At 37.4% G+C, this 14,777-nt stretch overlaps 1 protein-coding gene across 1 annotated transcript in view; it reads left to right on the plus strand.

Annotated features, from left to right (window-relative positions):
* Slc9a7 (solute carrier family 9 member A7) overlaps positions 1–14,777 on the plus strand; it is a 159,578-nt gene that overhangs the window by 81,860 nt on the left and 62,941 nt on the right. The window contains exons 3-6 of the mRNA XM_004871554.3: positions 302–379; positions 5,772–5,848; positions 8,697–8,809; positions 14,366–14,471. Of these exons, the coding sequence (XP_004871611.1) occupies positions 302–379; positions 5,772–5,848; positions 8,697–8,809; positions 14,366–14,471 (374 nt within the window). The remainder of the gene's footprint in view (positions 1–301; positions 380–5,771; positions 5,849–8,696; positions 8,810–14,365; positions 14,472–14,777) is intronic.

The raw sequence follows: 14,777 nt of genomic DNA on the forward strand, positions 1-14,777 counted from the left end.
TTTTATTTCTTATTTGAAAACATTGGTTAGTACCTTTCTGTGAGTTCTCAAAATTGCACTGAACTGTTGTGTCTTAATATGGATTAAACCACCACACCGAGATCATAAATCAGAAGTAATGTAAGGAGAAGAACATGTCATTCTACAGGGAAATTATGGCTTCTCTTCTGGACTGAGTCTGTGATTTGTCACATTGGTTTTATTTGCTGCAGATATTTAAGTTTTATCCAGTGGCTTCCAATATTAAGGACATATTATAGCATCATACTAAAAATTGGCTTTTTTCTTTTTAAACTTTTAGGTAACATTTGACCCAGAGGTGTTTTTCAACATTTTGTTACCTCCAATTATTTTCCATGCTGGATACAGTTTAAAGAAGGTAAGAGGGTTTTGCCAGTAATTTCCTAAGACATATGAATATCTCTGTGTTAATTTACCTGCAGAGTTTACTAGTTTTTTCTTCTCTGAGATTGCTAATTATTGTTTTCCTCACCCATTCAGAGACTATAGGTGACTCATCGTCAGTGATTCATTTCTGTTTTAAAAAGCTAGAACTCTTCTATACCTCCAGGGGGAAGGTAATGTGGTACAGCCACTTTGGGAAACAAAGTGGCAGTTTCTTATAAAACTAAAGTTGAGATTGCCATAGGACCCAATAATTTCACTACTACAGATTTATCTCAGAGAAATGGAAACTTATATTCACACAAAAACCTGTATACCCAATTGTTCATACTACCTCATTTGTAATAGACAAAAACTGGAGAAGTAACCAAAATGTCCAATAGTAGGTGAATGGTTAAAAGAACTGTGGTACATCCATACTATAAATAGTACTCAGCCACATAGTAGAACAAACTATTGAGACATACCCCTGAGCCACATCACCAACTCAGTTCTGTGTCTTAATTGTACTAATAGGAAATCTGCACGTGTGATAAAATAACATTTAACTATCCACACAATTGTCCCAACGCCATTTTCTTGGTTTTGAAACTTTCCTATAGTTAATATAACATATAACCAGTGAAGGAAGCTAGGTGATGGGTATAGAAGACCTCTTTTACTGTCTTTGCAACTTCAGTGAGTATATGTTTATCCCAAAATAAAAAAGTTTTAAGAAACTTAACTATCCTTATCATTGAGGTCATTATGCTTGCTTGACAGTAACATTAGGCTTACACTTCTAGTTATTTAAAATACCAAACAAACACTGTTACACAGTGTGGGCAACTCCCTTTCTCTCCCACTGTGGGGATATTTTGTGAAAATTAGCTTTCCAAAAAGGCTTTCCAGAGATAACAGCCATGAATCTTATTTCAGCTCTCTCTCTGAATGAGAACTAAGACAACCTTTTCAGTGATTCTAGAGAAGAGAAATCTAAAACTCAACAGTATCTTTAGGAACTAGGGAAGGCCTTCCAAGGTGATAAACTCTAACTCAATTGGGAAAAACGAGGAAAGAAACAAATTACCTGTATCAGGAATAAAAGAGGGGACATCATTGCAGATACTTCAGACATGAAAAGGATTATGAGGGAATACTATGAACAAATTTCTGCCTGTAAATTTGACAACTTAGGTGAAATAGACAAATTCCTTGAAAAATACAAATTACCAAAACTGACCCAAGACAGAAAACTTGAACAGCCCTATGCTAATTTTTAAAAATGAATTTTGAATTAAAAACCTCCTCACTAGCCCAAATGGCTTCACTGGTGAATTATATCAAGCATTTAAAGAAGAAATAATACCAGTCCTACACAAATTCTTTCAAAAAGAGGAAGGAACACTTCTTAAATCGTTTTATGAGAGGGCCTGCCCATCAAACTGGTTTTTCTGTCAAAGCCACTCCAGTTTTCAGAAAGTTTTACAACTGTTTCCATCCAACATAAATATAGTTATATAGAGCATCAAGTATGTATAGGAACTTTATATATACTTACTTATTTGTTTTATATATATATTTTCTAATACTCACATAAATTCTAAGAAAGTGATAGTGTTTGGCTATTAGCTCATACTGCCTCTCTGTCAGGTTTCCAGTATACTGAAAACAGACAAAAGCAGTTACTTCGTGATTAAATGGTAAATTCATGATCCAGCATCCCTGGTAAGCCTGTGTCACAGTATGTAGTGTAGCCTTTAGTAATGGGGCTCCTTACAACCCATTCATCAATTGAAGACAGATGTCCTTTAGTCATCAGGTTGGTCATAGTATTAGGTATGGAGGCTGAAGTGGAGAGATCCTAGAAATCACTGGGGCTACCAAAGGCTGCTTCTTTTGCTCACAGCATAGAGGTTAGAGGAGAAAGTATGATCCCCTACCATGTAGAGGGTCAAAACTGCAAGTCAGAGTCAACCCAGTTTCCCTTTTCATAGTTAAAGTGACCCCTCACTGCATCAACTGCAGAGTGGGAGTGTCACAGGTAGAGGGATGGAATAGAAATCTTGTCTCCATGATGGATACTTTTGGAGTAGGAGACTGTGCATTTTTGCACACCAGCCCAACACACATTTGTACACTCACTTGACTTGTAAAGAGTGTCCTGTATTTCACTGATGATAAAACCAAACTTAGAAAGATTAATGGTGCAAGTAAGGTTATGTAGATGGTGTAGGACTGAGTCAAGGTTATGCCTTCTTTGATTCCAGGGCCCACCATTATACTGTCTCTGGACTTAGGTGTTCTTCAAAAATAAACCATACAATGTTCCTGACTCGCCTATGGGGTTGCCAAAATCATCTGAACCTATATGTCATTTATTGACACGAGATACATAGGAGATGGTTATTATGAGTCTAAATAAATGTATTTATTTACCTAAATGGAGAATTTGGGAACTTTTTTCAGACCAAAATGAATGATGAATAATTTGGCATTTTAAACAACTAATCTCCATTTATAATCAAACATAATTACCTTAAATGAAATCAAATTATGGGTTGTGAAAGCCACTTTAATAGCTGAAAAAATATCATGTTTGCACAGTCTTCCCTTCATCAGTCCTATTTTCTTAAAAGAAAAACAAATAACAGGCTTTGCTAGTTCCCAATTTAAGCTGTTCTTGACATGCTAGTCTTTTGGGTTAAATAGTCCTTATAAAAGCACTGAAATAGTTGGTTCTTACTGTGGTTGCTATGTCTGATTAAACATATTGTCAGTTAAATGTGTAATAAGTATTTCACTATTTAACTGGTGGTATGTAAACAGGTACATGCAGAACATATGACCTATGTACGTATAGTCCTCAGTGCAGACATGGACCTTTTTTCTGATTTGAAATAGTTACCATTGGAATTAGCTTTGATTTTGTGCTGTCATGGTTTGAATACAAGGAATCAGCTAGGAAAGAATTCATCTATAGAAGCCTTCATTTTTTGGTGAACTTCCCCAGTAAACACACACAAACACACACACCTAAACACACTAAAATGTGAAAACTTGGCAGTGAGGAGTGGGAGAGGATAGGGTGTTCCAAGGAGTAGAAATGTAAGGGTGATCATGGTACACCAGGAATTGGACTATCAAGGGGATTTTCACCAAAAGCAAATCTTACTAGTTCTGGTCTGTCATAGGCCTAGATTCTTGAAGGCTTTTTAGGATCATACCATCATCTCCTTTTGTCTCTTATTACCATTCAGTACCTGGGAGTAAGGAGTAGGGGAGACTCTGCAGCAGACCTGGTTGTATTGTAGCCAAATAAGCATAGAATGATAGACCTAGCATTTCACTGGACACCCCCTGTTCTTTCATCCCTAAAGGGAAATGGTAGGATTAAAAAGCTGGGCAGCAGGGAGGCTTATGTAATGAGAGAGCAATGCACTGGGATTCAGACTAACTTTTCAGTTCTGGAGCTGTGTTTTGGTGGGTATGTAACTTCAGGCAACTCATGTCATCTCTTCGAGTCTTAAATTTCTCTTGTGTAAGATGGTATAAACAATAGCTTCATACTGGAGGTATTGTGAGAATTGGATGGGGTAATATATGTGAAAGTACTTTGTGAACTATGAAGTGTACATTTAAGTAGTAGATGTAGTGTCAAATAAGTGGTATATCTTTTCAAGGTATAGTAAAATTTCAGTTCATATCAGCAAATATGAATGGGGGATGGGTAATTTATGTGCTTGTGATTCTAGAATATATTATGAATGTAGTTTTGCTAGTAGATTTACATTTCTGATTTTGTGCTTTGGCTAGTATCATGACTATGAATTTACTTTAATACATATTCATACTAATCACAGGGATGGTTATCCAAAAGCAAGCTGAATGGCAAAAGAAGCACATCTGGGATTGAAATTTGTTCCTGGATACTTCATGTTAATGTCATTGGTCTCATGTCTTGTCCTTGATGCACTGTTAACACTTTTTAAGAGGGAAGTGGGTTTACAGTTGTTGATTTATTAAAATGTAATCATCTTTTATAAAATTTTAGCATATAAATGCATTATTTTAAAAAATGACTGGGGACAATGATTTAAAAGTGAAACATAGTGTGTCCATAATATGTATAGGCAGCACTCTCCTTTGGTGACTGTTGACATGGCAAGGCCTTGAAGTATTCGTTTTTTAGCAGGTGACTTAGGGTATTGGACATGTCTTGACATCTACTTTGCAGCCTCAGACTGGGGCAGGCATTGGGGAAGGCTGAAGCTGAGAGCTCTAGCTCTCCATCTGTGATGCAGGCCAGAAAATGCCTTTGTCTGGTCCTGTTTTGTGGTGGCTGTGTGATGCAGGCTGACTTCTTCTTCCTGTGCCTTGTCTTTCCCTGGTGTTACTCAGCTAGCACACTGGGGCCCTGCTGCCTTTTGAAATATTCTAGGTAAAATATTCCTGACCCTTGCTAAATTAGGATGCTTGGGAGATTTTGTTTGTCTTTTTTTCTGTTGTTAAATAGTTCTGATCGTCAAATGAGAACAGATTTTGCCTTGAGAAATAAGAACCATGGCTTATGATTTTCAAGGAAAAGCATAACTGCTTTTCTCACAGTCAGAGTATCCCATGGGCTTAAAGACTTGTAAGAAGGAAATTCTTGTGTGTGTGTGTGTGTGTGTGTGTGTGCGTGTGTATTTTTTAAGGTAACCAATGAATGTGCAGAAGTATTGAAAAGATTATAGTTTTGCCACCTCTGAGTAATTTCTAGATCTTATATTGGTATGAGTTTCTTTCTATATATGTTTATATATTCCATCTTAAATGGAACTTTACATATTCTCATTTCTCTTCCATCTCTATTGTCCCTCTTTTCCAGGCTCCAAAGATTAATCCAGATTAATATAAGGAAATGTTCAGGTCCCATGAACAGGCTTTTAGGACTCTATTTTGTGCTATCAAATTAAACAGAAAGGTCTTTGGATGACACTTTCTCACTTCTATCTATAATGTTCTTTGAAAGTACCATCAGAACTGGAAGGGACTAGCTGAATCATACAGTAAAAATGGTTTGGGTTAAATCTATAAATATGATTAGTGTTTCTGTCTTCCTCTCCCTCTCCCTCTACCTGTCCCTTTCTCCCCCTCCCTCCTTCCCTCTCCCTCTCCCCTTCTCCATTTAATTCCATGTAACTTAATATCAACCACAGTAGTTTTGTCTGAAAATTTACCAGCCCTTGCCTGCTCAGTGATTAGCAACACAGAGAGTATTTTTAAACCATGATATTTAAGGCCAAATGGCATTAATCAAGAGTAACTTCTGTCATTATTACTTATGTTTACCATTAAAAATCACAGTGTAATTCCTGTTTTTCTTTGTTGTTTGTTTTATTCAGAGACACTTTTTCAGAAATCTTGGATCTATTCTGGCCTATGCCTTCTTGGGGACTGCTGTTTCTTGCTTCATTATTGGGTAAGGGAATCTTTGTCATATAACCAAACTAACACACTTCCTAAAGGGATGAAACTCACATGGGTGCACAGAGTCCAGTATTTTGAGTTTGAGGTGATGGCAGTTAGGATAGAGAGCTGTGCTGTCCTGTATAGTAGTTGTTAGCCACATGTGGCTATTTAAATTAAGATTAAAATTAAATTGAACTCTGAAAAGAATCAGACACATAAACACAAATATTGCATGGTTTCTCTTATATGAGAAACCCAAAGTACAAATAATTTAAAGAGCAAAATAAAAAATAAATAATACAAGATAGGGCGATACATCCTCTATGAATGGGAAGAAGACCTAGAGATGGAGAAGGGGGAGGGATATGAGGGCAAGGGGAAGTAAAAAGGAAATTAAGATGTGTTATGTACGTGTACCAACACCCCCGTGATGAATATAATCATTATGTACTGCAAACATGTACTAATAAACATATTTTTGAAAAAATAAAGGATTAAAATTAAATACAGTTATTCCCAGTTCCCAGATCTTGGCTTCTATTATAATTCTCCAATAAAAAAAAACAGAGCCCCTTGCAGAAATGGCTTATTCTAAGGGTGGGAAAGAAAATAGACATGAAACTTCTTCTTGTAATGCTACAAAGTAAGTGCCCAAGACATACAAACACAAGGATGAGGGGCATGTCAAAAGGACACAAGAACCAACCTGAAATTTCCTGTATTGGCCACAGTGGGTAAAGAACAACAAAATGACTACATTGTGTTTATATTATATTATCATCCAAAGAGTAAAATAAATAAATGATTGGATGAATAAATGAATGGGAGAGAAGAGAAAAATCTCCTGTGCCAAATTCCAAATCGTTTTTGTAGAGACATCCCTTCAAGGAGGTATAACTTAGTACCCCCATTCTAATACCTCATCCCAACTTTGCTTTGAGTGTGGGCTGTGCATAATTCCTTTTCCTTAAGAGTATGGTACAGAAAAGAGGGAAAAAAGAATAGCAATTAAGTGGAGAAACCTGGAAGATAATACTTGAGTGAGGTGATCAAGGTCAATGTCAGAAGTGATAAGTCATGTTGATAGTATGTGCCATTGATAATTGTGATGAGAATGGTACTTCATCTCCCTGGTCTTTCACCCCAAAACTATCACTTCAGTCTAACCATGAGAAAAAATCAAATTCCAAATGAAGGACAAAAATACCTGCCCAGTATTCCTCAAAACTGCCAGGGTCATCAGCAATAAGCAATGTCTAAGAAACTGTCACAAGTAAGAGGAGACTAGAAAGATATGATGACTAAATGTCATATGGTACCTGGATAGGATCTTGGAACAGAAAAGACTACACTAAGGATGTTAGTTAATTTAAAAAAAAATAGCTGGAAACCTGGAGATAAATGCAGTGGCCTTTTATTTTGTCAAGAAAGGAGGGGCTTAGAGTTTATCCTTTAAGAAATGACAAATCACTGATGAACTACAGGTTACACAACTGGCATTAATGGCACTGGGAGGCAAGACGAGGAAAAGGCTGCCAGAGAACTCAGTTGACCAGGTCTAAGATTGTAGTAGAGGGAAATGGAGAGGAGGATCTAGCTTCAGGAAATGTTTAAAAGGTATATGAAAGAAGCCATTGGTGAGCAAGAAAGGGCAAATCAAATCTGTGCCATAGAATGGATATGAACTGAAATTTAAATAGGTAAGTGTTTGGAACAGTACCTGGCACTTACTAGGCAAACACTAAGTTGTAACTATTTCTTCTCATGAGGATTCCATTTTGCAAACATTAGTTCTTTTCGCTTCTAGCTTGGCCAGTCCACTGTTCTAAGAATCCATCACATGGGCTGGGGATTTAGCTTAATGACACCGCGCCTGCCTCTCAAGCGTAAGGTCCTGAGTTCAATACCCGCCCCCCCCCAAAAAGAGTCCATCACAAATCTCATTATAACAGGGTTGACTATAGAATAAATAAGTTAATGCGTGGTTATTTTTACTTCCTTAACCCCTGCAGCTGCTGTATCACTACACACACACACACAAACACACACACACACCCTTGTAACACATACCCGAGCTTTTCTTTCATATGCTAGGCCTTTTAAAAATACTCCTCGGTATTCCTAATTTGTAATCTGTCATGTAAGAAATGTTCTTCAGCCGAGCTGAAAAATTGAACTTTGCAGTCCCTGTTGGACAATGTCATGTTCTACACAACGTAAGGAGGGTTGCTGCTGGCCTGCCTAACCCATGCAGAACAAGAGGCCAGCTGTGTCAGTGGGGACATTGATGTGTTAATAGGACATTTAAAAGTTTTGCTTCTTTTCTCTTTCTTGCAATAATTCTTGGCAGAGAAGGCAGTAACAGGTCAATCATGTGGATCTTTGTGACCAACTCATTTTTCCCCTCTGGCTTCACCCAGCCCATTCATTTGTATTACTTTAAATGTACTCTCTTAGAATCTATGAGTTTTGTAGCAATTTATTATGTATTATGTCAGTTTTATCTTTTTCCTTCTCCTTTATTACCCAGTTGCTTAAGATGCCTTAATTTTGTTAACTGAAGACCATTCTTAGTAGCTGTTACGGTTGGTATCACAACTTTTAAAAATGAAATATTGTATACCTAAAATGTACCAAGAGAATTAATTTTTTAAAAATTGAAATATTCACATGTTTCATCAAGATGACATTAACTACACACCATTACAGGTGCCAAGTTTCTATTTGCCAATGTTCCTGGTAAGTGTCCAGCCACAGCAGCTGCCTGTTGTTTTCATAAATCTCCTTTAAATCATGCAACCCCTCTGCTTGCATGTTTGCAGGGTTTTTTCCTGACATAATTTACTTCCTTCTTACAGAAATCTCATGTATGGTGTGGTGAAGCTCATGAAGATTGTGGGGCAACTCTCTGATAAATTTTATTACACAGATTGTCTCTTTTTTGGAGCAATTATCTCTGCTACTGATCCAGGTATTTGTATCTTTGCCTTTATCATTTTAATATTGTATTATTTAAATCTTTAAAAATTCAGAGCAGTCACTAATTTTTTCCTGATTCTGTTAAATGTAAAAACATTTTACTGTGAAATGAAACACATTTGGAGGGGTACATGGAAGAAAATTGTATAGTTTAATATCAGTGAATAACCATGTTTTTACCAGGAAGAATGAAAGAACAACTTCAAGCTGTTTTTGTCATAGTGCCTGCATCTTCCTTCCTCCTCTAGGAAGGCTACTTCACCCTGGACTTTTGTATTAGTAATTTCTTTACTTTTGTTTATATTTCTACCACCTGCAGTCTTTTTATTTGCTTTATAAAATATTGAGTATAAATGACAGAATCATATATTTAACAGATACCACGTGATGTTTTCAGATCTACATATGTTGTGAAATGATTACTATAATCAAGCTAATTAACACATCCATCACCTCACACTTATAGCAGTTCTTAATTTCCTCCAGTTAGAAACATTTTATAATGTTGCAAGTCAAAAATTACTCTAATACAACAGGAAAAATGTGCTCAGCATCTCACTCCCAGTGACAGATTAAAACAGATAAGTGAGTGCAAGTGCCCATTTACTGGAAACTGGATAAAGAAGATGTGGTTTTTTTTTATAAAATGGAGTACTACTCAGCCATAAAGAATGAGAAACTAGAGACATTTATAGCTAAATGGATGCACATTGAGGCCATACTCTTAAGTGCAATAAATAGGACACACATGTGTAAATACCAAAGTTTCTCTAGTGTGAGAAATTGAAAGTGTAAATAAGGATGAAAATGATTAAAATGAATAATTGATAATTTGAAATAAGAAAAGGTCCCAAGGGTTTGGGGATAGTGGAAAGGAAAGGGGAAGGGGAAGAAGGGAAAGAAAAAATTATGAGAAAAAAAAATGGAATCAAACTCTGTGTAAATAGGGAAGGGTGGAGGGGGTGAAGGGTGCACAGGTAATGGGAGAAAAAATAAAAACTAAGATACATCATGTTCTGGTACAAACACCCAATGATAAATGTAAATGTATTTTATACCTAAAATGTACCAATAAATATATATATTAAAAAAAACAGTTAAGTGAACACCATTCTAGATGATTTCTTGATATCTCTATACGTTATTACATTTTAAAAATAAAAAATTGACAGTGCCACATTGTTTTGTAACCACTATTTCACTTAATGGAGTATAGTAGATAACCTTTCACCTCAGTAAATTTATGTCAACATCATGATCTCTTAATGATGTTATTAATAGCTTTGTTCTGTCTCCCCTTTACCTTCCCTTACACCTCCCTTACCTTATTTCCTTCCTCTTGTCTAATAATAATCTCCTTTCTAATTTCATGTCATCTTTTTCGGATTGCACATGTTAGGGAAAACACATAATATTTGCCTTTCTAAGTCCATGGATCAGTGAGTTGATTATATAGTGTTTTTAACTATTGGTAATTGTAGTATTTTAGGCAAACCATGTTGGATTTTATTATGTGCTGAGTTCTCCTAGCCAGTTGGTGCTCTGTTGGATGGCTTCTGTTTGCCTCTCCAGATTTACTCATTACACTTCTCCACCTCCTCTTGGCCTCAGGAAGCTGACTTGCATGGAATATGCCAAAGGTTCTTTTGCCTTCTGATTTCCCACTGGAAGTATCCATGGCAGAGTGGCACTGAGAGGAGGACAGAGATGCAGGAGCTATGCAGACCAGCCAGGCCTCTTGATCAGAGGTCACAGATCCCGTCAGGTGACCCTCTCCCTACAAGTCCAGGTTCTTGTAACCACTTCTTCCCTTGGAGCCCTCAGGCCTTGGGATGATACAGAAGCTCCTTGTCTCTAGCTTCAAGTACTGTCTTCTCCCTTGGCATTTCCCTGTACCCTGCCCACATTTTTATAAATAACTTCTTTATGAAACTCTCCTCAAATTTTTGTGTTTGAGGGTACCATTGTTTCCTGCCAGGACCTATCCTGACTGGTAGAGACCTAGCATCCTAGAGTCCTAGGATCACATCCTATGGCTAGGCAAGCTGAGCTGTGTTCACTGAGACTAGGCCCCATCATTCTTGGGTCCCTGGGTGACTGATGTGGACAGAGGCCTGCACTGGCTCATGGTGGACATGTGATATGAGTGATGAACACATTTCTTGTGTTCAGCCCCTGAGATTTCAGGAATTTCAATATTGTAGCATAGAGCAGCCTGTTTTCTCATTCCTAAATTAGGGGAAATGATAAAACTACCCTCCTTACAGAGTTCTGTGATGACTAGATAAGACTGTAAAATTTTTGTCATAGTGCCTGCTTCATGGTAAATCCCCAGTAGTAGTTGTTGTTGTTATTATCATTATTAGATTTTCTTAAGCAATTCAGAAAGTTCTGCTTGGCTAGGGGTGCATGCCTGAAATTACAGCTACTCAGGAGGCTGAAGTAGGAGGGTTGCAAATTTGAGGCCAGCCTGGATAACTTAGTGAGATCCTCTCTTAAGATAAAATATAAAAAGGGCTGGAGAGATAGCTCAGTAGTAAAGCACTCGCCTAGCATATGTGAAGCCCTGGGTTCAATCCCTAGTACTGTAAGAAAACCCCAAAACAAAATGAAAAGAAGACAATTCTTATGTCATAGAGTGGTAAACTAATAGAGTTTACACGAGGAGCCACAAATATTTTTATGTAATAAAAGTTGAGGAAAAAGACTTTTTAAAAAGCCTCACCCTGGAAGATTTTTCCTGTTGCGTGACCTGCTAGATTATATTCCAGGATAAAGGAAAGACATTGACTTTGAATCTTGTGATGACATCTCTATTATGAAAATGACATGTCCTTTATGAACTATAGCTGATGGTACTAATGTCTGTTTGTGATGATATAGAAGATATTTTTGAAATCCAATTATTTTTTGCTTCCTCTCAACAAATGAATTAAGCTTTTGGAAAAGGAAGGGATGTTGGGGGCAGTGTCATTATGAAATTTCCCTTAATCTATAGCAAAAAGAGAGAAAGCAGAACAGCAAAAGAACACAGAGATAAAACTAGTTGACAGACTATCCCACCTGAAGCAGTGAGGCTTGGGTACAGGAATAGTGCAAAGGGGATTGTTGATCATTGACTTTCAGGTAACCCTGAAAGTTCCCACCAATATTTACACACTAAGGAGGCATTTCTACTGAGAGTAAAGAACTTTGTGGCCTGTGTGATAACAGTAAAATTGGCAGGAGCTTTCCTTTCCAGGCTCAAATTTGTGGATGAGTTCAAGGAGACTCGAGGAGGTTAAAGGCCATAGCAGTGATCTGGATTCCCAAGGCTCTCGGAAATACCCAGCAGAGATCTGTCTGGAAGGACAGTGAACCCTGATTGATAGGGCATTAAAGGACCAAGACAATTTAGATACTAATGGAGGAAGGGGCTAGAGGCAATAGAACTCAGAAAGTATGAGAGAGGTGGTCTTACCGTGTTTGTAACATTTCCGTATAAAACCAGAAGAGGGAGCAGTAGAGCCATGAAACTAGGAAAGCCCTTCTGGGTCCACTTCTGCCCCTCATCCACCTGAATTAAATGAGCAACAGAAATGGATTGAGGTTGAACTTCGTGGCAACATAAGGAAAAAATTAGGATAGCCCCTTGAATAATAAAGCTACGGATAATGAAGTCATACGAGAAAAATGGGACCCTCAAAAGAATGAAATTTCATATTTCGAATGAAGCTAAATAAAGAAAATGATAGAAGTTATGAAATAACTCCATGCATCAGGGTTATAAGATTAAGAAAATTTAGAAATGAGAGAACTAAACAATAAAGCATTATGTAAAGAGAGCTGACAGAAGGGAATAGAAAGGGAACCTAACAGTGAGAAAGAAGTATATTCTCTTTTAAATGAACAAAACTAAATGGTAGTGTCAGGGAATGTGCATTTGGGTAATCAAACTATAAGGAAAGGCAAGGAAATGGTTACTATAAAATTCATATAGCCAGGCAAGATGGTGCATACCTATAATCCCAGCACTCAGGAGGCTGAGGCAGGAGGATTGGTGGGATTTGGAGGCCAGCCTGGGCTGCATAGTGCTTTCAAGGACACCCTGAACTACATAGCAAGACTCTGTCTCAAAAAAAAAATTCATGTAGTGGCTCTGTGTGAGTAAAGAAAGGAGTTTGAGATCAGGATGGGACAAATGGGGAAGCTTTCCAAAAGGGCTGGCAAATTCTGCTTCTTGAACTATATGGTAGTGACAAGACTCACTGGCTTATAATAACTCACTAAATGAGGCATTTTTTTGCTTTGGTTTTCTAATTATATCAGTTAGTAGTGCTTTTGGCTAAAAGTAACAGAAATATCTGATACCATCTTGTACAAAAAGGTCTTTATCTTGGGTACCAGTTACAAGTTGATACTATGGTTCCTGGTCCACTCAGGCATCTGGGCACTGGATCTTTCTACTATACCATCTTTGGGTTTTGGTGGTACGTCATTTGCTCCACAGAGGCAAGCTGGCTACATATATGTAGCCTTTCTGCTCTCTTCTACCAGGTAGAGGTGACACTGTCTGTAAGGGGAGCTAAAACTCTTTCATGGGATTCATCAGCTAGAAGTGATTTAATAAGAGTGGTAGTACATTATTTGTCTTTTTTAATCTCATCTTTCACGGCATACAGTGGTGTTTTCAAGTGGCTGCATAATGTGATATTGACTATGTGTTGCTCAGATACAGAAACAGATGTGAGAAGCATCTGCCTTCTCTTAATCCAGATGTTTAAATAAATTTGTAAAAATGTGAACAATTGACTCTCTTTTCACTTTTTTGTTTTAGAAAATGTAATCCTGCCAGGGATTTAGCTCAGTGGCACTGCACCTGCCTTGTAAGCACAAGGTCATGAGTTCAGTCGCTGGTACAAAAAAATTCATGTTAATATGCAGTGGGTTATTAATTTTAAATAAATAAGTATTTTTTCTTGTTTTAGTCAATCCAGTAAATATCCATAGCTATGACCCTCCAGACAGGCTCTTTAAGGGAAGCACAATAATTTTTAAGGATATAAAGGAGTTCTGAGGCCAAAAGGTTGAGAACCACTGATCTGGAGAATAGCTAATTTCTAAATATTCAAGAAATATGAAAACTATGGAAAGTAAAGACTTTCATTATTTTATAAATCTTATGACAGTTTTCTTTGTGCCCTGATCTTTTGGTGGGTTCTGGGAGTGCAGTGGTAAGCAGCCCATCAGAAAAGCCAAGCCATAGTAATGCGATTTTTTTTTTTAAAGTTTTGTACCAGGTATTTTCAAAGTGTAATGGAATTGCAGTGGAAAGCATAGTGTTTGGATACAGGGTCATTAGTCTCAAAGGTCATATCAAAGCTCACTCAGATTGGGAAGATTGCTATTTCCTTTTCTGCCAGAAACAAACAGTCCATCTTTGACTCCCTCACTGTCTCCTGAACTACCTAGTTCCATCTAAAGTAAGAATTGCCTCTTATAAATCCATAATCAGTGGTTTAAGGGCAGAAACCAAAACTAACTATTGTGCTTTGGGCTGACTTTTCAGTGACCGTGCTGGCTATATTTAATGAACTGCATGCAGATGTGGATCTTTATGCACTTCTGTTTGGAGAGAGCGTCCTAAATGATGCTGTTGCCATTGTACTGTCTTCGTAAGTAGATTTCTTGCATGTTTGGGGCCAAATTCAGAGGGCTATCTTTAAGGTGTTTAATATTGAATTGGACATTTTTCTAAATAAGATTTATCAGTTTTGTTTATAAAGTTGTGCTGCTTTGTCCACTCTGCAGCAATCAGAATGCTGATGCCAGCATAACACAGTGACTGCAGATTAAATTAAATGACTATCCTGGGCACTGCTTGGTAGAGCATCGATACCTATGTTTGTTGATATTTTTAGTTACAGGAGTCCCCCCTTATCCTCTGGGGATATGTTTTGAGACTCCTAGTGGATGGTTGA

Source organism: Heterocephalus glaber, unplaced genomic scaffold (genome assembly GCF_053883595.1).
Source record: "Heterocephalus glaber isolate CG9 unplaced genomic scaffold, H.glaber_assembly_v1.0 deba00001547, whole genome shotgun sequence".
In the NCBI taxonomy this organism is placed as follows: Eukaryota; Metazoa; Chordata; class Mammalia; order Rodentia; family Bathyergidae; genus Heterocephalus; species Heterocephalus glaber.